The 23,647-nt window shown below is 42.7% G+C and overlaps 1 protein-coding gene across 3 annotated transcripts in view; it reads right to left on the bottom strand.

Moving 5' to 3' along the window:
- Window positions 1-3,215: 3,215 nt before the first annotated feature.
- TSPAN14 (tetraspanin 14) overlaps window positions 3,216-23,647 on the bottom strand; it is a 96,046-nt gene continuing 75,614 nt past the window's right edge. For all 3 annotated transcript variants that reach the window (XM_075934797.2, XM_075934796.2, XM_089780060.1), the window contains exons 5-9: window positions 23,311-23,481; window positions 12,912-13,037; window positions 10,587-10,631; window positions 9,794-9,913; window positions 3,216-7,578 (exon numbers count right to left, since the gene is read on the bottom strand). In XM_075934797.2, the coding sequence (XP_075790912.1) occupies window positions 7,507-7,578; window positions 9,794-9,913; window positions 10,587-10,631; window positions 12,912-13,037; window positions 23,311-23,481 (534 nt within the window). In that variant the 3' untranslated portion in view covers window positions 3,216-7,506. The remainder of the gene's footprint in view (window positions 7,579-9,793; window positions 9,914-10,586; window positions 10,632-12,911; window positions 13,038-23,310; window positions 23,482-23,647) is intronic.

The raw sequence follows: 23,647 nt of genomic DNA, 5'->3' as shown, positions 1-23,647 counted from the left end.
CTCCATCAAGCTAAGCTATGCAACTTCCGCTTTGTGACTAACACAGCTGAAGTCGACATACAGCATAGAGGTGTATGGTGAGTAAGGCTGGTGGGGGCTGCACCCCCATTGACTCCGGCTACTCTTCTCATTCTAAGGGAGTACTGGAGTTAATGGGAGCATGCTCAGAGGTCGATTTATCACGTTTAAGTAGACACAAAAAGTTGACCACCGGTGGATCGCTACAGCATTGATGCCCTTAGAGTTCCTGATTCAGAATCTATCAAGGAGAATGCTGAAGAACCAGATAGCATGACAGACCATATTTAACTAACTATATACTTAGGTTTCAAGCAAATTATTTTTCCCTGAATAACTTTTAAAACTGACAAAAGTTACTCAAACGCACCCCAACAGAAAAGCAGACCTTACGCTTAAAAGTTAGTGATTACAAAGTACTAAGCAGACCAAGTATCATGTGTGTGCATGGTCTGCTTGTTTGTTGACTGACATAACTTCTTCAGTTCACATCTTTAGTTCCAGCTGAGTTTCCAGACCTGTGTCTCTTCCAGAGCTTCTATTTAATCCTTTGCATTTGTGATTAACCTTTGTTCGTGAATACTATAGAAATGATAACACCACATTAAAGGTAGTCCATGGAAAAAAAATTACTTTAAAAGCGTAAGTCATTTTTTAGTCGAGTCATGTTTCTACTCAGCATAAAACAGATGCAACTGTGTCTCCATTAGAACAAAATGTGATAAAATGCCCTCGTTCTCACAACCTATCCCTATGCTCTTTCCCTGAAACAGTCTGTCTGAAGTTATCTTCCATTATAAAAACAGAGGAGAAGAGATTTTCAGCAATCCAAAACAGAAATAGTACTGCAGTGAAACAAAAACTAAGTATATAGTATGCCTAGGAACCCATTACTCCCACTGCTCATACAAGTCGTCTCATTAAAGCCAACAAGTCTAATCTTGCAAGTAGCTGTTTACAATCCAGCAATGCCCAAATCCCTTTTGGGGAATCTAGGCCTTGCAATAAATCTGTTGAAGGGTGGAATAGGAAATTCGGGCTCATTTAGCAAAGTCTACCCTCCCCCTCAACACTGTAGGTCTGTAACCATTAAGTCTGTCATTCTTGATGCAGTCTAAGGCCCGTTGCTGTGCTGCTCAGACATGGCATTAGCATAAACTGTGCAAGTGTTTTACAGATGGACTCCCCAGATTGCGGCCATCAAAATGAACCCATCCAACGAGTACAAAAAGTTGGGGACATTCCCATTTGAAATAGCAGTAGCTGTTGCCTGGGGTAATTTGTGAATAAGTGTTCCCGAAAATTGAGGGCCTGATTCTCATTTTAAACTACAATCCCTTTATGCTGGTCTGGTAAAGGAAAGTGGGCCTACAGCAGGAGTAAGTTGTGTTTCCATTCCTTTAAAGAGTTTGTTATAGCACCAGAGCAGCTTATGATGATCTGAGAAACCCTTTTCCCTCCTTAGTTACAGGCACTTTCCAGAGCTTGATGCATGACAATGTCTTTTTAAAGGAACACATTTCAATAAACTGCACGGATATACCAGTTTGTATTTTGTTGCAAGTCTTCCATGGATATGCGTATTGTTCCTGGGGAAGGCGCACGCGCACACACACTCACTCAACTCCTTCGCTATATTAAGCGCCCAATCCCATAAGGGACTGTGTGCTAGTTGAGAGGTGCCAAGCGTCTACAGCTCCATTAGATGCACCAAGGGACAACTGCAGCACTTTAGACTTTATAAGTTGGCATGGAACAAATTCAGTCCCCCACTTACCAGACCAGCAGCATAAAGGGCTAGCACTATGCTCTAAGGAAGAACTCCGGGGAAGAACTCGACTCCTGCACACCAGGGGGCTGCCGTAAACAGACTTACTTTGGCCCTCTCTGAATCCCCGGCACAGAGGGCATCTCCATTGTCAACGTCATTAAGATGATTCCGGAGCAGTTCACAGACAGTCTGCAGGAAACTGCTGTACATTAGGACACCCCCCAGAGTAAATGCAACATCTGTACCCTAGAACAAACGTTTGTGAAATATTTAAATTAAACCTTCACAAAAGGTGTTTGTCAAATCCAGCTAAATCAGCGGTTCCTCAACGCGCATTACAACAGGGCTGCAAGCTCCAGTCTAGATGAATTCTAAAATGAGAATCAGGGACAGAAAAGTTTAGAATTGCAGGATTTCAAACTTTCAGTCTTTAACCAGTGAGACATGTTTCTATCACGGGGATCTTTCAGGGATGCATGAATATCCTCATTCAAAAATATTTAAATGCCAGTCACATGGCATTTGAAAAGCTTGTCATTAAGTACAGGAAGACAATTTAAAAGGAATAGAATGTTGATAGAAACCAAGGTGCATAAGCTTCATAGAAGACTAAACAAACACAGGGAATGGAATATAGATGTGTGTGGATACATGTAACATACACAGCTGTTCAGCTCACCTTTCAGCAAGGTCTGGAATACAAGATATTGTCTCAATTTCATTCTTCCAAATTCTATGTCAAATATCTTGATTTTTATCCCAGATTCTTCCTCCTCCTGGTGAAGGATCCATTTTTTAGACAGGATTTAAGCTTTCCCAATACTGGTTGCACCTCCCTGGTCCAGCATTGAATTTGCCATATCGAGGGAAGGGGGAGGAGAGGGAAGGACCCTGCCACTGCCCCTCCCTCTGGCTGGCTCCGCTCCAGCCCTGCTGCTACATGGCTTGGGCTTGGCTCTAGACTCCTTCTGACAGCTGGCTGGGGCTCTCCAGGGACAGAGCTCCCCAGCCGCCATGGCCCTGCTTTTGCCTCTTCTGGCTGGGACGATTCCACTGCTGCCACACTGGGTTGGGGCTCTGCTGCTGCCTTGCTGATTCCCCGCTGGGTCTAGGCTCGCCCAATGGTGGGGCTCCTCGCAGCTGGGCTCCCAACCGGCTCGCACTCCCAGGCACTGGGGCTCTCTGGTCTGGCAACATCCGACATTGCCAGACTAGAGAGTCCCAGATTTAGGAGGCTTGACCTGTAATTCCAAGTGCAGAAGACATTTTTCAAATCAACTATAATTTAAGTGTCCATGTAGCTGGTTTCAGAAGCATAAGGATGTGCAATATCATCAAATGCTGAAATTAACAGACCTGAAGTAAGCATCATGGCAGAGAGGACTTAAAGTCCTTTCTTTAAAAAAAAAATCTGATATGATATACATATAATGAATTATACATTTTATTTAAAAATATTTTTAAGAGTTCAAAGATTTAGCCCCAGTTTTTCTATAGTTCATGAATCACATTGAAACTGGTTTTCATCACTCAATTACAATCGTCAACACTGGCAGATCATACAGAGTGCATTTGTGCAACAAGCCACAAGCAACATTGGGGGACAGAGTGTGCAACAGAAAAGTTAACTTTAAAAACATACCAAAACACACTTATCCTAAAAGCACCAGCTCATTTGTTTGTGTTGGCCATCAACAGCATCAATAGAGAATTTAAGCCTCATCAATAAAAAACACTCAATTTACAAATGGCTGGATCCAGGAAGTCCCCCCTTCCCCCCCCCAAAAAAAAAAGAAAACAGTTTCAGTGATGAGAGATTTAAGTCCATTTATTTTACTGCTTAGAAGACAAAAGGAAACCAAACCAGGCAGGGGAGCAGAGTTTGAGCCATCCTTTTGTGGGCTAGGTACACTGTTAAAGCTACATGCCTAGTTTCTGGAAGAGAAGGGAGCTGCTGGACACACAGTTGAGACTGAGCTGTGGAGCAGCCTCGCAGGATACTGGTGGGAGCACACACCAACCTCCTTGCGCTGTATAAAGGGCTGGTGCTACATAGGAATGTTACAATTCCCAGGGCAGCTGTTCTCCCTTGGGAAGAGGATCACTTGGATATGCTCATCAGGGGCACACAAAAGAATTCTTCTCCTCTTCATGCGTAAGCAGTTGTGTCTCTGTATATAGGAGCATTAAGCAGAGACCAAAGCCCACGGTCACTCATAATGGTGAAAAGTAAATAAGATACAGTATCCCAGAAATAAAATCACTTCCTAGAACAGAATAGCCTCTCATAACCCAGTCCATCAGTTCTGTTTTTGTCTCTCTAAATTCAGGTCATATAAGCCAAAGCTGGTTTCTATTGTAGTGTGGTGAACTTGGTCTGAATGCTGCCATCGATCTCTCAACTTTAAGCCCTTACGATGATTGGTGGTGGAATGGATTTGAGTTGCTCCTCATTAAGAGTCTAACTATCAAGCATTAAGCAGCAGAAGCCAGGAATCAGAATTTACATATCTCTAACAAGTAAGGCACTGCAGTTTCATGAAGGATGTTCTATTTAGAAGTGTTAGCACACAACAGGCAATGTTCATGTTTCACATCAATACAGGGGGTCTAAGTTTTTGCCAACTATTTGCCACTGCTCTTTAAAATGGATTGTGACAATTTCCAGAGGCACTTAAATGTCTTCGGCTTTTAAGTCACTTAGGCTCCCAAATCGCTTTCATATGTAGGATTTAGGGATTTTTAACAATTCAAAAGCAGAAAAGTGAAAAATGATATCAAAACCCTATTCCTGGTTTTTTGGAAGCATTAGGCGTTATTTACAAGAGCACTGAAGCAGTGTCATAAATATCTGCTATTAGCTTTACAAGTTTACAGTGGTAGTAACAGGAATAAGCACCTAACTGTGAAAAGCTACACTTGAGATTGATGTGGCTTTGCACAGAAAACATGACTGAGGCGACAAAAGACACTAATTTGCCATTTAGCCAGTAGAAGGCAGCAGATGATGCAGAGAACTTTGGAGAGTTCTTATACCAGCTCACAACCTCAGCAGGTTTTGAGATAGCGCCAACAAAGCCAGAGATGCTATATTGATATTCCACAGCTAAAGAAATGGCCTGCCGGTTTTATTGGTCTTTCAGGAAAGTGCTAACTCTTCACAAGTTCAGAAAGCTGGAATAGCAAAATCTATTCCCCTCATTGCAATTCTGGCACTACATTTCACAAGCAGAATGCAATGTTTTTAAACTCAATGGGTTACTGTATCGTCACAGGTGACGCGCATCAGTTGGCTGCTGTGGCTTGATGCCCGGGGTCGTCTGGCATTGCAAATCAGTATTCTTCGTGGAAGAACTTGAAGCAGTAATTCTAGACATGGGTGTGCCACCTACTAAATGCAAATATCAGCACTGAGTTTCAGGCAGTTGCTGCTGCAATCGACATTGAAGTCTGTGCCATGTTTGCTGTTTCATGGCTCTGTTGAAGCAGTTTCTTTTGTTGTCTCTCCAGCTTCTGCTACTTATTTTTTTTCTTCTTTCTGAAGATCAAAGAAAAAAAAAGTAACAGCATATGCCTGGAGATTTTACCTTCGGGTCCTGCAGAAAAATAAAATAGACAATTGTGTTCTTTGTCGGTCTATGAGGAAATCAGCCATCCTTAGACAGGCTTCCCTTTCCGGTTCTGTCTCAGTCACTGGCCAGAAAAAGAAATACGAAAGCTCAGCTGAAAGCCACATACAAAATACAGCACTGTCTGAAATCTCACAGAATATCAGAACAGCCTTCTTCTAACGATCAAGCAAGAAAGACCACTTCAGATCCCTATTGATATCACCATTCTTCCAGTAAAATGCTCATTAATACCTAGGAAACACTCAAAAAGTTAAACTTTTTTGTAAAAAAGTATATTCATAAGTTTGGCATTTTAAGAAAGCATCACACTTTGGAAATGCAAGCATTAATGTAATAAAATATAATTACAAAAATATATATTTTACTAGTATTTACCTAATGTTATGCACTGCAAATAACTGCTATCCCTGAAAATAGCATGGCATTAAAAGTAGTGAATAGTTTGCTAGTAAAAACGGCCCGTGGTGAAATTGCCGATGCAACAGCTACTGAAGAAAGAGTCTTATTATGTATAACAGCCTTTACAGTTAATATTACTCTGACTTCTGATTTCACAGACGAATGGTTTGAGCCAGCACAACAGACCAGATCCAAAGTCCACTGACATCGGTGGAAATCTTTCCGTTGGTCTCCATGGACTTCAGCTCAGGTCACCAACTGCAGGAAATGTCATAAGGACTTTATTTCATTCCTGATGTAAACAGGAGCCACACACTTCAATGGGCGTAGCATTCCATTTGGGCCAAAGATCCAAAGCACTGTTCCGGAAATACAGAATTGAGTATTTCTTCAGCCTTACTGGACTCAGCTTTTGGTTAGGAGCGACTGAGCAGGGAAGAAGAAACGGAACAGGAAACAATCCAATTCAGTCAAAATAAAAATAAAAATAAAAAAAAGCAATTCTAGCAATTCTAGTGCACTGCTACACATATGTTATGTTAGCTTTTGGCTAGCTTGGAAAATCCTGAAGGTCTAACAGTTTCTTAAACCTGTTCTTTGATTTCTTTATAGTCTTATAGCAATCAACATTCAAAGATGACAATAAAAAACAGTGCTGTGGACAGGTGTGAAAGAGAACAGATGGAAGGCTAGAGAGCTCTTGACAGAAACAATCGCATATTCAGCGATTGCTTGTTTGGCATAGCATTTTTATGTGTTTTCAGCCAAACAGATAACAGAAGCAATTGCTCTACAAATCAGTGTGAGTAAATGATGAAATCTGTCTTCTCTATAAATTAAAACTATTTACAAAAAGGAAAATATGAATTATCAAATTAAGCGACTTCCATTACTCAAGCATTTACGACCCTACGGAAATATCCACATTCATTCTGGTCACACAGGGACTTTCCCTACTTCTGCAGAGCTGAGGTTCCATCTGACAACTAGGGACTCAGAAATAGTGAAAAACTTTTAATAGCAAGACAGTTGTGATTCCCAGTAATCCAATGACATCACTACCTGGGCTCTCCATTTAAACAGGATGCAATGAAATACTTGGTGTTTTGAGACCACACTACAAAATTTTCAGAATAGAGATTAAATAACTCCTTTTATCATGATCTTAGAGAGTGTCCTAAAGATGAACAATGACCACATGGATGGGATAGGCAAATACCACCACTAAACACAGCTATGATCCACATATTGAATGCAACATTTGCAGTCTCCAGTGATGGTAGCTGGGATCCAAGACAAAACAGTCCCTGCAGCAAATTCTTCACAGTAAGTGACAGGTTTGTAGCAGTTTCCACTTTTGCTCCCTGGAGCCTTTCAATCCATCCTGTATAAGGTATGGGGAATCTCACTCGTCCACAGCGAAAAAGGCTCAGATCTAGTGCTTTGAGTCCTTCCTCTTGGAAAAAGAATCAGGTGTTCTGTTGGCAGAAAGGAGGCAGGAGGAGGAAGCGGTGCATTGTTGCTGCACCAGCCTGCAGCAACAGGAGAAGTGGCGTAACATCTGGCTGGGCTTTTTAACCTGGAGTACTGCAAGGCCTGTGTAGGTCTCAGATTTCTTTTCACCTTGATGTCAAATCAATAGCAGTGAAAAGTATTTGTCTTCACAGCTGGTGTCTGCTTTCATCTTCAGAAATGATGACCTGCCTTTACAACTTCAATATCCGAAATCAATGACCTGGCCAGGAAAATCCCAAATATCTAAAGAAAAAACATACAAAACCAGTAAGCAGGCAGACAGAACACACACATTCAAGATTTCCAGATCATGAGGCTGCTCCGAATAATAAAGAGCCTAATTCTGCCATCCTTAGGTAGGCTCGAATTCTGCAAAATTTAAGCACATGTATAACTCTTCTCAAATGAGCACTCTCATTAAAAGTCGATGAAACTACTCAAAGAGTGGAGTTATGACACGTACTTAAGACACACAGGTCTCAGGAACGTCTCACCCAAATAGCACCTCACTACTCAGTTGGAGTAAAGATGGCATAATCTGCCCATTTAATTTAATTTTAAAAAAAAGAGAAAGAGAAAGAATTTCATGTAACACTTCCAACTGTGATGCACGAGTCATATGAGTATTCCCAGCAATCTAAGAGTCAGATACTTTTAGACACTTCAGGCATTTTCATTTTCTACCCAGACCAGTGATTCATCTTGAAGATTTATAAAAATCATAGCAAGGACAGAAGGGTCATCTAGTCTAACTCCCCTGCCAAAATGCAGGATTTGCTATGTCTAAACGACCCAAGACAGATGGCTATCCATCCTCCAGCAAGAGAGCTTCCACAACCTTTCAAGGCAGTCTACTATCCTTACAAGTAGGAAATTTTAATCTAAATCTGCTATGCAGTAGTTTAAACCCACTACCCTATGCCCAGCCCTGTGGGGCAAGAAAGAACAACTCTTCCCCATCTTTTTATGGTAGCTTTTAAAGTATCCAAAGATTGCTTATCATGCTCATCATTACGCTCCTCTTTGATCATCATATAGCCTGGCACTGTCTCTCTCATTCAGCCAATATTGCATTTTGAAAGCTTTTCATATGGGCACAAAAGGGATGAAACATTTATTCCAAACTTGAGTGAGAAAAAATTCATATCATTTTGAGCCTTTGACACCTGCAACAGGGACCACTGCTGAGGACAGGTACAAAGGGGGGGTGCACCAACCAGATGACTGCTCCCTCCCCCCCGCCACATGGTTCCTCCTGGGCTGTCCCTAGTCTGGGGGAAGGCCCAACAGACCTCGCCCCTCCTCCACCTCTTCCTTCTCATTACCACAGATCCCCTCCCCCAAACAAGGTGGCCTGGGAGACAAGCAGGGGGGGAACAACCTGGGATTTGCAGCAGGAGTAAGACACCCCCCCCCACACACACACACTCATTGGCAGTGGAAGGAGTCTCCATTTCCCACCAGTGAGTGCGGGGGGGGGGGGGGGCGGGGGAGTCCTGCCTCCTCCTCTGAGCAACACAGCTGGGAGTCAGGGGAGCAGGGCAGGCTAGGGCTGCATCACTCCTCTTGCTGCTGCCTTGTGCTGCAGGAGCCAGGCCTCCTCCCCCAGCTAGTTCCTCAGGTCACCCACCACCAGCTGCTGGCCCCTTGCCCTTCCCCCACCCTCAGTGTTTGGCAGGCACGTGACCCCTCGTGTTGCCCCCTGGCTTGTAAAGTTTTTATTTTCACAAAAATTGCCATGAATTTTTTTCAAATTACATACACACACACACACACACACACACACACACACACACACACCTGTCCCGCAACATTCAAACACTTGGGTGTTTTCAATAAAATCAGGCTTTGCTTGAAAATAAATTCTGGGGCAATTGTGTGCATGTGCACGCGTGTTTAAAAAAAAAAAATCAGGAAAAAACCTCACAGTTCTTACAAAAAGTTGATCCATTTTTAAAAATGTAAGAGGAAGTTCAATTTTCTCAGATTACATTTCACTGTTGGTATATCATGCAGTGTAAAATAATCTAAGGAGAAGATCTAAGCACTGAAGGCCTCTAAAGAAGCAGCAAAATGCAGGACAATGTAGCACTGTTCTATCACTATTCTCTAAAGAAGAGACTGTTAAAAATCAGACACTGCTTCTGTTCTAGTCCTAGACTTTTCATGAACACAGATTGACAAATACATTCACTGGTACCAGAACATGTGGTGATTTTATGATATTGATGGGGTGTGAAATTGTAATAAGACCAGCAAACCCATGTTAACTTGCAACAAAAGTACGCTTGAACGTAGGTCTATGGAAATACACAGTATTAGATTTTGATATAATGTTCTCACAAAACCCAAGGATTTCAACATTTATACAATATTTGTCTCCCCTCAACTACCATATAGGCAGAAATTCTGAAGGCTGAAGCTTTTACTGGAGCAGTAGGAGAATGAAACTACTGACCTGTAGCAATGAAATAGCTATGAAGGCTCCTGCAACAATGTAGATGTTCCGGGGCAGCCAAGCTTCAAGGGCAGGGATACAACCCTTGGTGAAAATTGAGTTGTCCCATTGGTTTTTATTCTGGATGGGGGAATGTAGAAGGGGGGGATAAAACATGTTACTTTTTTTGGCTTATATTTACTATAAACCATGCAGGCAACGTTTCTTTCTACGTGTCTATAGCGGACAGAATTAGTATTTTAAAAAAGAATCCAGAAGTACAAAAACTAGAGACTCGTAACTCAGATCATCTTGAGCTTCATAAGTCAACACGTATTTCTTGTTGTGAATTGACTATTAATGAGGAACACACTTCAAAAGTTCAGATAAATTATCAGAAGCGTATAAACTTATTTAGCATACACTTGAATTTTGAGACTCTTCTTTCAATGACTATAGCCCCTGCCCGACTCCACTGCCAAAGGAAAACACTCACTCTCTCTTCTCCCCGTTTCTAGTACAGACAGACCCCCTCTGACAGGGTATAGGAAATTTCCAAGGCAGCTTTTATGCAGGTGATAGTATAGACTGGCACACACATGGTTATTTGTTCTCATAGAGCTGTAAGTCAAAACTACGTTATTGGTCCTGCATAAACATTGACTATTACTCTTAGCTTCCCAAATTTAAAAAAAGGTAGGTCACCATTTAATTTTTTTTGAAAAGTGAGCCAATCTAATTCACCATGTGTTAGGTCCCGCTTCTGAACAACCATCAACTAAAATCACCAACACTGTAGGTAGCAGATGCTCACCAATGCTCTGACGTCATATCCACACTGTGTATTCACAACCTTTTGCTGGGAGGGGAAAAAAAAAGTTAGAAATATTAATATAATTCTCACAGTTTGAGTTCACAGGGAGATATCTATCTGCAGAAGATTCATGATCAAACTACAACCAATAGCAACGGAGGGAACTTTTCTATCATCTGTTAATGGTCCATTTAAAAAAAAAAGAAAGCTTATCTTTCTATAAGATCATGAAACGTGCTGAAATATATGGCTGTTATCCTATTACTTATAGGCCCTACACATTCTTGCAAGCCTGTTTCTTCCATCACTCAGCCTTAAGCACCAAGGCCTACTCAAACAAGCTACAGCCCCCTCCATTGTATCACTATTCTGCAGACATCTCTTAACACTTACTTCTCGAAAGAATAATTCTCAAACACCGACACCTTCAAAGACTTGTGTCACTTCAGACAACTTGATGGAGTTGCATGGCCCAAGTCCCATGCAACAACTGCTGAAGGTTTTGGAGAAGGGATTTAAAAAAAAAAAAAACAAAAAAAAAAAACAAAAAAAACAAAAAAAAACCCCCACACAAAACCACACACCAGCCAATTTATTTACATAAGAGTGCAGGGGGTTTTGTAAGCCAGTCACGCTGCCCTCCTTCCCTTTTCAGTGGCATGACTGTGATTGTGATCAGCTAAAAGCTGGACTTCTATAAATAAATAAATAAATAAATAAATCACAAGCTATTTGATTTGGATTATTTTCGTACATTTAATCTACCAAGTAGCCAGATTCTAAAATTCTAACACCCTGAAAATAGGACTTGATATTGAAGTAAGGGTACTAAACACTGAGCCTTAGGGCAGGTTTACACTAGGAAATTATTTTGAAATAACTTATTATTTCAAAATAATAAATCCCAAAATAAACATTTCAAAGTAGTGTCTCCATGCTACGGAGAAGCATCGAAATTAGTCCAAGGCAAACTCCTGTTCAATGTGGATTCACCACCTGGACTTAGAATTCCAGGAAGCACTGGGAGTAATTACTTTGAATGACTCTGGGGAGTAGTTATTTCAAAATAGCAGCAGTGGAGTGTCCACACTATTGCTATTTTGAAATAACTATTTTGAAATAAACATTATTCCTCATGGAAAGCAGGAGTTATTATTTCAAAATAATGGGCTTGGTAGTGTGGACGCTCTAGTTGGGATTTCAAATTAAAGGGTGCTATTTTAAAATAACTCTGTGGTGTAGACCAGGACTTAGAGAGCACAAAAACCATATAAATTATGGGGCCTCAATGAATACAGAGCTACTTGTGAACCAGAGAAATTCTGAGAATAATTTAAAGACCACGGTTTTGTGAAGGGGGGGGGGGGGGGGGGGGGGGGGGACACCATACTGCTTGCTTAATTATAGTTGCCAGTTTACCACAATTTGCAATTATAGCAATTAAATGCCCAAAATAGCCTCTTGTGTAAAGAGGTGTTTCACAGTAGCGTATGCCATAAAGAACAGTTGATGGTGAAATCAAACTGAGGGGAACTAATTCAGACAGTTTATTAAAATCAAAACACTTTTGAGAGGGGGGCATCCTTCAAAACTCTTCTGAAGCACTGAGATCCTACAATCCTCATGCTCAACCCAAGTCATAGCCCAGAAAGCAAGTCAGACAGACTGCTTTTGAGCACCAATCTAGCAAAGCACTAAAGTACACAAATCCCACGCAAGCCAATTTGATTACTCAGATTAACTCTACGCCCAGTGAGTCAGTGCTATTGTATCTATCATGGGTTTGATGTAGAATAGTTTAAGACTCTCCCTTCACCCTGGGAGCTGAGCACACAGTTCAGACAGAGGTCCCAGATCCTGTCAGCTTTGGGAACAAGAGATCAGGAACTGAAGGAAACAATGGATTACTAACGAAACAATACTTAAATCCAGCATCCTTGGTCTTAAGGGATACAAAAATAGTTTCTCTGGGACTGATAACCAGTGTCTTTCAGCAACAGACTAAGATTACTTTAAATCTCCAAAGAATCTGGAACAGAAATGCACAATGAGAGTCTCCAGCAAGAGGAGCAGGTATAGTATGTGTTCTCAGAATCTGTTCCCTCTGTCAGCTTTATTTACTCTTCCTATTTTTTCTTTAGGACTTTTCATACTCTCCCTTTTCCCAAGCACGTTTTATTTCCAGGATATTTTATTATTCTCTCTCTTCCACCCAGTCTTTATGTCCCTTCTTTTTAAAACCCTAGTTACAGGATATCCAGGAAGAACTTCCCTTCAAAATTCTCCAATAATAATATAGGAATACAAAGCCAGGAAACAACTCACAGCGGGATCAGGCACACAGCAGGAAAAGGGGACTCCACATTTCTCACGACTTTTACTTTCGGTGCTGCAGTTGAAGTAGATGTTGAGATCCCAGTCATTTGGCCCCTGAGCACCACAGCAATGGTTCTGCAAAAGATGAAGAAAAGGTGCTGTGCACATCATCTTCATAATAGTCCCGTGAGATAGAAAAGTGTTATCCTCTCAATTTGACAGAGAAACCAAAGGAAAGAAGTGAAGTGACTTTGTGACTGTTTCCCCTCCCCCATGATTTATGACTATAAACATGGATAACTTGAAGGTGCTTTAGACAAACTACCTGATGTAACCTATCAATCTTAATGTTACAATCCGCTGGATGTATATGTGTTATTTTGGATACCACAGCCAATCTGGCAGCAGACCTATGTAACTTTGTTCTCACCCACAATTATTTCCAATTTGGGGACAACTTATACCTCCAGATCAGCGGCACAGCCATGGGCACCCGCATGGCCCCATAGTACACTTACATCTTTATGGCTGACTTAGAACAACATTTCCTCAGACCTCGTCCCCTTTTACTCCTCCCTTACTTATGTTACGTCAATGACATCTTTATGATCTGGACCCATGGCCAAGAAACACTGGATGCATTCCACAGAGACTAACAACCTACACTCCACCCATCAATCTCAGCCTTGGCCATTCAACACCATTTCCTGGACAACACAGTACAGTAAACTTCGGATAATCTGGCACCTTTAGGACGCAGGGGGTGCCGGATTATCAGATATGCCAGACTATCAGAAGGGGGGGCTGATAGAGTGGCGTGGGAGGGGATGCCACCCCAGACTCCTCATAGCCCCCGCTTACGATAGTCCAGCTCTGCAGCAGCTGAATCGGGGATGCCTGCAATAGAGCAGCTGGGGTGCTGCCGGGTTGGTCCCACAGTGCCGAGGGGCGGCGCTACGGCACCAACCCAGCAGCACTCCAGCTGCTCTTGGGGACACCTGGGACAGAGCAGCTGGGGTACTGCCCGGTTGGTCCCGTAGCGCTGCCCCTCGGGGTTGCGGGACCAACCTGGCAGGACCCCAGCTGCTCTGCCCCAGGGGTCCCCAAGAGCAGCTGGGGTGCTGCCGGGTTGGTCCCGCAGCCCCAAGGGGCAGCGCTACGAGACCAACCCGGCAGCACCCCAGCTGCTCTGCTCCCGGCTTCCCCGATTCAGCTGCTGGTCAGTTTCAGCAGCAGCTGAATGGGGGAAGCCTGTCCGGCTGCCCCAGCACTTCCGGGTTCCTGATGGTGCCGGACCATCAGAAGTCCCGGAGCATTGGATGCCGGACTAATGGATTTTTACTGTAGTACAAATCACTAATGGAAAATTAAACACCACTCTACAGAAAGCCCACTGACTGCTACACTTACCTACATGCCTCCAGCTTCCATCCAGGACAGACCATGCGATCCATCGTCTATAGTCAAGCCCTTAGGTAAAACCGCATCTGTTCTAATCCCACTGACAGAGACCAGAAACTTCAAGATCTCTACCAAGCATTTGTAAATCTCAAGTACCCACCGGGGGAAATAAAAAAAACAAGTTGAAAGAGCCAGACGAGTACACCCAGAAACCATCTACTTCAAGACAGGCCCAAGAAAACCAACGCTAGAACACCACTTGTCATCACCTATAGCCCCCAACTTAAACCCCTCCAGCGCATTATCAATAACCTACAACCTATACTGGAACAGGATACTACACTCCGAGAGGCTCTGGGGGACAGACCCATAGTCTCCTATAGACAACTACCTAACCTCAGGAAGATTCTTACCAACAACTATCCAGATATATGTTGGGAAAATAACATAGCGGGGCACAGACTATCCAATAAGTTCTTGGACTGCACTGGAGACAACTTTTTATTTCAGAAGGTTGAAAAAGCTACCAGGGGGGAAGCTGTTCTAGATTTGATCCTAACAAATAGGGAGGAACTGGTTGAGAATTTGAAAGTGGAAGGCAGCTTGGGTGAAAGTGATCATGAAATCAGAGTTCACAATTCTAAGGAAGGGTAGAAGGGAGAATAGCAAAACAGAGACAATGGATTTCAGGAAGGAGGATTTTGGTAAGCTCAGAGAGCGGATAGATAAGGTCCCATGGGAATCAACACTAGGGAAAAACAGCTGAGGAGAGTTGGTAGTTTTTCAAAGGGACATTATTAAGGACCCAAAAGCAAGCTATTCCGCTGTGTTGGAAAGATGGATAATATGGCAAAAGGCCACCTTGGTTTAACCACGAGATCTTGCATGATCTAAAAATAAAAAAGGAGTCATATAAAAAATGGAAAGTAGGACAAATTACAAAGGATGAATACAGGCAGTCCCCGGGTTACATGGATCCGACTTACATCGGATCCCTACTTACAAACGGGGTGAGGCAACCCCGCACTAGCTGCTTCCCCCCAGCAGACCAGGGAGACGCGAAGCTAGCGCCCCCCCCAGCAGACCAGGGAGACGCGGAGCAGCTTTTCTCAGCAGACACCTCAGCTTGAGAATAAAGGACTGAGGGAAGTGAGGTGTGGGAGAATAAAACTGAGCTCTGGAGAAATGTTTGGCTAGAGTTTCCCCTACAATATGTACCAGTTCCGACTTACATACAAATTCAACTTAAGAACAAACCTACAGTCCCTATCTTGTACGTAACCCGGGGACTGCCTGTATAGGCAAACAACACAGGAATGCAGGGGCAAGATTAGAAAGGCAAAGGCACAAAATGAGCTCAGATGAGCTACGAGAATAAAGGGAAAGAATAAGACTTTTTATAAATACATTAGAAGCAAAAGGAAGACCAAGGACAGGGTAGGCCCACTGCTCAGTGAGGAGGGAGAAACAGTAACAGGAAACTTGGAAATGGCAGAGCTGCTTAATGACTTCTTTGTTTCGGTCTTCGAGAAGTCTGAAGGAATGCCTAACATAGTGAATGCTAGTGGGAAAGGGGTAGATTTAGAAGATAAAATAAAAAAAAGAACAAGTTAAAAATCACCTAGAAAAGTTAGATGCCTGCAAGTCACCAGGGCCTGATGAAATGCATCCTAGAATATTCAAGGAGCTGATAGAAGAGGTATCTGAGCCTCTAGATATAATCTTTGGAAAATCATGGGAGACAGGAGAGATTCCAGAAGACTGGAAAAGGGCAAATATAGTGCCCATTTATAAAAAGGGAAATAAGAACAACCCAGGAAACTACAGACCAGCTAGTTTAAATTCAGTGCCAGGGAAGATAATGGAGCAAGTAATTAAGGAAATCATCTGCAAACACTTGGAAAGTGGCAGGGTGATAGGGAACAGCCAGCATGGATTTGTAAAGACCAAATCATGTCAAACGAATGTGATAGCTTTCTTTAATAGGATAATGAGTCTTGTGGATAAGGGAGAAGCGGTGAATGTGGTATACCTAAACATTAGTATGGCGTTTGATAAGAATATCATGCGAGACCATATCAATAAACTAGGCAAATACAACTTAGATGGGGCTATACGGTGGGTGCATAACTGGCTGAATAACTGTACTCAGAGTGTTGTTATAAATGGTTCACAATCCTGCTGGAAAGGTATAACTAGTGGAGTTCCGCAGGGGTCTGTTTTGGGACTGGCTCTGCTCATTATCTTCATCAACGATTTAGATATTGGCATAGAAAGTACGCTTATTAAGTTTGCAGATAACAAGCAAGGAGGGCTTGCGACTAATCTGAAGGATAGGGTCATAATTCAAAATGATCTGGACAAATTGGAGAAATGGTCTGAGGTAAGCAGGATGAAGTTTAATAAAGACAAATGCAAAGTGATCCACTTAGGAAGGAACAATCAGTTTAACACATACAGAATGGGAAGCAACTGTCTAGGAAGGAGTATGGCAGAAAGGGATCTAGGGGTTATAGTGGACCACAAGCTGAATATGAGTCAGCAGTGTGATGCTGTTGCAAAAAAAGCAAACGAGATTCCGGGTTGCATTAACAGGTGTGTTGTGTGCAAGACATGAGAAGTCATTCTTCTGCTCTACTCTGCGCTAGTTAGGCCTCAGTTGAAGTATTGTGTCCAGTTCTAGGCACCGCATTTCAAGAAGGATGTGGAGAAATTGGAAATGGTCCAGAGAAGAGCAACAAGAATGATTACAGGTCTAGAGAACATGACCTATGAAGGAAGGCTGAAAGAATTGTGTTTGTTTAGTTTAGAAAAGAGAAGATTGAGGGGGGACATGATAGCAGTTTTCATCTACCTAAAAGGCTGTCATAAGGAGGAGGGAGAACAAGAAGCAATGGGCTTAAACTGCAGCAAGTGAGGTTTAGGTTGGACATTTGGAAAAAGTTCCTAACTGTCAGGCTAGTCAAACACTGGAATAAATTGTCCAGGGAGGTTGTGGAATCTCCATCTCTAGAGATATTTAAGAGTAGGTTAGATAAATGTCTATATCAGGGATGGTCTAGACAGTATTTGGTTCTGCCATGAGGGCAGGGGGCTGGACTCGACCTCTCGAGGTCCCTTCTAGTCCTACTATTCTATGAACAACCACAGGACATACCACAATAATACCAACCCTGGAACTTTCCCTTGCAACAAACCCCATTGCCAACTTTGTCCATGTATTTACTCTGGTGACACCACAACTGGACCTAACCATGTCAGTTATATGACCAAGAACACATATTCCTGTTCATCCAGAAATATAATTTATGCTCTCATGTGCCAACAGTGTCCTTCTGCTATATGTACTGGACAGACTTCTCAGACCCTTTGCCAAAAAATTAATGCCCACAAAAATCAGACATCTTCACATGGAAAAACCAGTTTCTCTTCATTTCAACCTACCTGGACATAGTCTTAACGACCTTATTACATACATCTTACTTCAAAGAGACTTTAACACCAGATTACAGAGAGAAACTTCAAAACTTTTATTCATGCTTAAATTTGACACACTACAAAAATGGGCCTTAAAGATGCTAATTACCTTACTCATTACAAAGATAGCTTCCCCACTTATCACCCCTGATTAGCCATTAATTGACTCAAATAGCTATTCCCTCCCTCCCTCTGCCTCACCCCATCTTCTGTACTAAATCTGATTTGTCAGTTTAATGATGTGCTCACTTTTTTCATTGTATTCCTTTGGTATATATGGTCATGCCGGTTCTCTTCCGGTTCTCTTTGATCTGAGGAAGTGGGTCTGGCACACGAAAGCTCATCACCTATTAAACCACCTTGTTAGTCTTTAAAGTGCTACACAGTTTTTCCTTTTATTTTGGTGCATCATTCTTGTATGTGAAGTTAGAAGTATGTAGTGTGAGTATGTTTACAGTTGTAAGTGTGCTAATGAGCCTAATGACTGGGTGATCAACTCAACGACTTGTAAACAAGCCTTGTTTGTCCTGCAAGACCTGCAGGCAGTTGTTGTGGAAAGATGAGACCATACCACCTGGTACCAGGATCCATCTTGAAGGGGAGGAGTGGGAAAAGAGATGAAAAACAAGATTTTCGCCCTGGGGGGAAGAATCTATTGAAGCAATGAGAAGCTATTGGCCCTTTGTCTTCCTTTGACCTGAGAAATGGCCTTGCACAACTTAACAGGATACAATAGGGGCTAGAGACCAAAGAAAAAAAGTCTCTGACTTGAATATTATTGTGCCTAAAATAAGAACAGATGTTTAGGGTAAGAATTTGCTTGCAATAAATCCCTTAGTAAATTAGAACTAGCTATGCATTCTTCATTTTAAATTTAGTAAAGTACTTTGATCTGTCTAATCTCACTTGAAACCACTTAGATCCTACTATCTGTAGTTAAAAAAGACACTTTTGTTTACTATCAGACCCCGTGTAAATAATTGTTACTGTGCATTTCTCTCCGGTCATAGAAGTACCCTTGAGATTGTTCCTATACCCCAGGGCTACTCAACTTTGGAAGCCCTGGAGGTCACAATGATAAACACAGCACATGCCCAGGGCTGCAACTTAAGTGTGGTGCATATATATGAAAATAGCTTATTTCACAGTGAGAGGCAGGACACAAAGCCCTTTCTACAATGCCCTGGCGCTCCCGGCACCTCCTCCCTGGGAGCTAGAAATGCCAACACCTTGTACCCGTCTGTTCCAGCCACCCTGTCTGCTTGTGTCTTTCAATGCTCACCCCACCTGGAAGATGCCTCGCCACTGTGGAGAGTGTTGCCAGTGAAGGCGTTGCTCAAAGGATCCCACCTGCAGGCTGCGTGTTGAGTAGCCAGGCCTGCCATACCCCATCACACCTTGTTTTAAGCCACATGGTGAGTCAGTGGCCAAGCAAGAGTCAGAATTTCCAAATTCCTGGTATCCAGGCTCCATGTTGATTACCCTAGGCCAGGGCTACTCAATACGTGGCCTGTGGGCTGCATACAGTCCATGGTGCGGTTTGGGTTTATGCAAGAATCACCATGCAGCCTGCGGGTGGGAGCCAAAACAAAAGAGTAATCAGTATAATGGCTTTCTGTTGATATGCAATTTAACAGTTAAATACCTGGACTGTCGTTGCTCATTAAAAGTGCTGTCATATGGGTGGAAATCGGGTAAATATTGCATTTTATTAATAGCAGCTGAATCTACTTAAAGGGGCCTGTGTGTTGTGTTGCATTGCCTTAATCTTTGTATTCATGCCCGTCAGTGTGAAAAACTATTTGCATATATATTTGCATGTACATGCAACCACACTTAAGTCGCAGCCCTCGGCATGTGCCGTGAGTATCATTGTGGCCCCCCAGGCTTCCAAAGTGGAGTAGCCCTGCCGTAGGCCATGGTATCGGTTACAATTATAAACTTCTGTCCAGTTTGTAGAGACAGATGTCTACATAACAAGAAATGTCATCACAAACTGGCATGCTAAGTGGAAGTATCAGAAGAGAGGCTACAGACAGAAGTGACCTCAGAAATTGAAATGTCTCTTCATTTAGGAGATGATCCCACTGAGTTCAGGCTGAGATGCATTATGAAAGTCATGCCCTTGCACAGTCTACCCAAGCTATACCCATTTTATAGATAGGACAACTTCTCTCTCATATTAAAGCAAGCCATTTGTGTGCTTATATATTTGAAAAGCTGTACTGTTAAACACAGCAAAACTACAGCTGGCAAATGTGAGTTATTATATGGGTACAATTTTATTCCCCCACCCCGAGACCAGTTACACAAGCATTTGCTATAAGCAAATATGGAAAAAATGTCAGCAACTGAGCTTTCCCAAAACTCCACCTAAACGGTGGAAATATCCACAACAAAGTCGGATTTTCCCATTCCTATCTGATTGTGGAATTGCCACACACCACCCGCAGAATTCACAAAGCTTGATCAAAAACGCATTCATGAAACTTTTTCACCGAAAACATATACATGTGGTTTTAGCTAGCCAGACTGAAACAATCAACCAGACAAGTTCATTGATCCACAGAAGATAGCCTGATTATTTAATTAAACAAGGTTACATTCAAAAGTCTCTGTTGTTGTTTTAGGATGTTACAGGAAGCGTGGACCAAATCAATGTGTTTCATTAGAAAGAAAAACAACTAAATCAACAATAACCTCAGGAACAACAACAGGAGATACAATACTGTAAGTACCTTTGCTTAAGAACAGACCATGTCAGAATAGTGGGTGGAATTTTTAGAAAAAGGCATGTTGACTTTGGAGGTAAAAAAATGGTTTGAATTAGCGACTAAAAAGGAGGAAAATACACTAAAAATAATCCTGGGTCAGTACCTTCCTTCTGTTTCTCGGGAGCAGCATGTTTAGAAGATACATATAAAAACTTGGAGACAACAGTAAATGGATTTCTGCCATTCCATCCACCCCTTCTCCCTTTCCTCCTTCCTTTCCCCATGCTCTAAAAAACACTGTTCCAAGCCAGGCACGTACTAAAAATACCCATCAGTCTGTGCAAGTAAGTTAAAAGGTAGAAAAGAGAAGGCCTGCTCAAATGTGAGCCACAAGGGTAACATGACTGTGCATTAGTCCGTGTAACGAGAGGTGTACAAAAAGCTGTCACTAGCCATAGGTGCTGTAAGTTCGCACATGCCTAGTTATAAGACAGGTTTCATCAAGGCACTGAAAGAATATGGGAGTATCTCCTTAAGGGTTTCCTCAGTGCTACAGAGTTACATTTAGTGATTGACGTCACGCTGTTTCCCAAGTGTATTACCTACTGAGGGTGAGTGAAAGGTTTATCCAGAGATTTTCTGACTGTTATTTTCACATTCCTCAGCCTGATAGACTAGCCATGGAACTCTTGGGTTTTATTTTTATTGAGCGCTTTTAATAAGGGTTCACCTGTAAATCAGCTTAGCACATTAGTTTGTATGATTGCATTAAACATGGATCAATAGCAACATCAGGAAGAATGAAAATAGCATGCTGAGCTAAGGCATTTACTGATAAGAACTCACTGGGAGCAGGTAAGAACGAGCGTTGGTGACCTAATTGGATCTAAAGAGTACCACAATGCACATATTATCTATGATGTCCAATGGTATAGAAATCTATGTGAGTATCTTAACTAGCAGAAAGGCACTTCTACATGTGGGTAACACTTGAAGGAAAGGACAAAAAAAGCATGTGGGCATGGGAAGCGGTTGTCCTATTAGGTTGCTGGAGTTGCTAGCATTGACTATCCAAGTGGAATGCAAATGCAAAGTAACATTCCTTTCTGAATCCTTGGCAAAGAAACTGCTGGAAATAAATTACCTATAAAACCCCTCAGTCAAGGGGCAAAGGCACTGTCTCCCTGTGTACATGGACAGCAGTGTCGATTGTCAAATTGCATTTACATGAAATCAACAGCTATGCAGTTGATTGCAGAATAAATGTAGAGAATTGAGTTTTCTTCCTTTTGCTGGAGAGACATTTCTATTGACACCACTGATAAAAATCAAGGTCAAGAGAAGGAAGCCTTACAAAGTCCAGGCACTTGGGCCACTGTTGTCACTGAGGCAGGGGTCAGCAACTTTTCAGAAGTGGCGTGCCAAGATTTAATTTATTCACTTCTATTTATGGATTTGCACGCCGGGGGGAAAAAGGAGGAAGGGGCAGGCTGGGTATGGTGACCATATTTTCTAAACCAGCTGCAGCTAGGGAGAACGGTTTAAGTTAAATTATTAAACAGACTGAACATTTTAACTCTCTCATGTTAGTTTATCAAACTTCATTTTAAATAAAGTAAAATATTAATTTATGTCCAACACAAAAGGCTTCAATGTTTTCTTTATTTATGGCAGGGGTGGGGAACCTTTTTTGGGTCAAGGGTCACTGATCCACAGAAAAAAAATCAGTTGGGGACCACACAAGTGAGAATCAAAAAAACTCCTCTAAAGACCCCCCCAACCCTTACTGATGTGGCCCCTCACTCCTGATGCTCTAACCTCACAGGGTGAAGGAACCGGGAGGACTGAGGGTCAGGACTTCCCATAGGCCAGATTTACTTTCTTGGTGTTCCAGGGTTAGTGGATATTATGGACCCCCTTAGGCCCTGGGGTAGGGACAAAAATTAAGGGTTCAGTTTGCGAGACTGGGCTGCCAGCAAGTGGGATAGAGATAGGATGCAGGATCTGAGAGGGTGGGGGGTGCACAGGGGAGAGTGGTTGTGAGGCCTGGGTGGGAGGTGAAGCATGCTGGGAGTAGGATGTCTGGCCAGGGGGAGGGAGCAGGAACAAGGGAGGTGTCGAAGCAAGCTGGTGGTGCGGGGTCTTGGCAGAGGGAAGGAAGTGAGGTGAACTGGGGTGTGGGGTGGACTGGGCATGCGGAGGGGACGTTTACGTGGCTTTGTGCCCCCTTGCAGCAACTACCACAGCCCCGGGCCAGCCACGGAGGCACCACTACCATGGCCCTGCAGCCCCAGGAAGGCCACGGAGGCCAGAGGCACCACTACCACAGCCACATGGCTCCAGGTGCCACTACTGCAGTCACGTAGTCCTAGGCTGGCCCCAGAGGCACCACTAAGGAGCCTCAACCCCTGCACCGCCTCCTCCTACCACACCTTAACCTGCTGCTGGGGAAGAAGGGGGGCTCCAGCAGCTGCGTGCCACTGAAAATTGGCTCGCATGCCACATATGGTATGCGTGCTGCAGATTGCCAATCTCTGCACTGAGGCCTCAGCTTCTCACAGGTGTCAGAGGCAGGACTGGCACTGCTGCCTCCATGAAACCTTTGCTGTTAGAACCAACGAGAGAGAACCACCATGATTACTTGTGTGCCAACAGTAGGAGCTGGAAAAAGAACTTAAAAATACAATTACGTATCTCCTGAGAGGAAATGCTATCCCAATAACTGGGAAACCTCAAAGCCAAAGTTTGATCCATGGGTGAAAGAGAGGCAAAAACTGTGATAAGTTAAAGGATAATGACAAAGGATAATGACTTACAATTCTCTGCAGTGAGTCAATGAGATTCTGCAAGTCAATGTCATCTCGGTAGGACTTAATGTTATTTTCAAAGAATTCCTTGAACCGGTCTCTCACCCAGTCCTGGAACAAGAACGCCAGCACTGCCACTGCCAGCTCCAACATAAATATAAGTACGATTGCTCCACAGAACTGCAAAATAAAGTCACAAGTCAGATTACAAAACATTCATTTAAAATACAACCATGTTTCAACTTAAAAGTAGATAAAGGACTTCAGTAAAATGCTAACAAAATACAAATCTGATCAAGGCCAATGACACTGAATATAGTGGGGAACGAGATAGGAGATGGAACTA

Source organism: Pelodiscus sinensis, chromosome 8 (genome assembly GCF_052426305.1).
Source record: "Pelodiscus sinensis isolate ZL-2025 chromosome 8, ASM5242630v1, whole genome shotgun sequence".
Lineage (NCBI taxonomy): Eukaryota > Metazoa > Chordata > Testudines > Trionychidae > Pelodiscus > Pelodiscus sinensis.
This window is presented reverse-complemented; position numbering and strand designations above follow the sequence as displayed.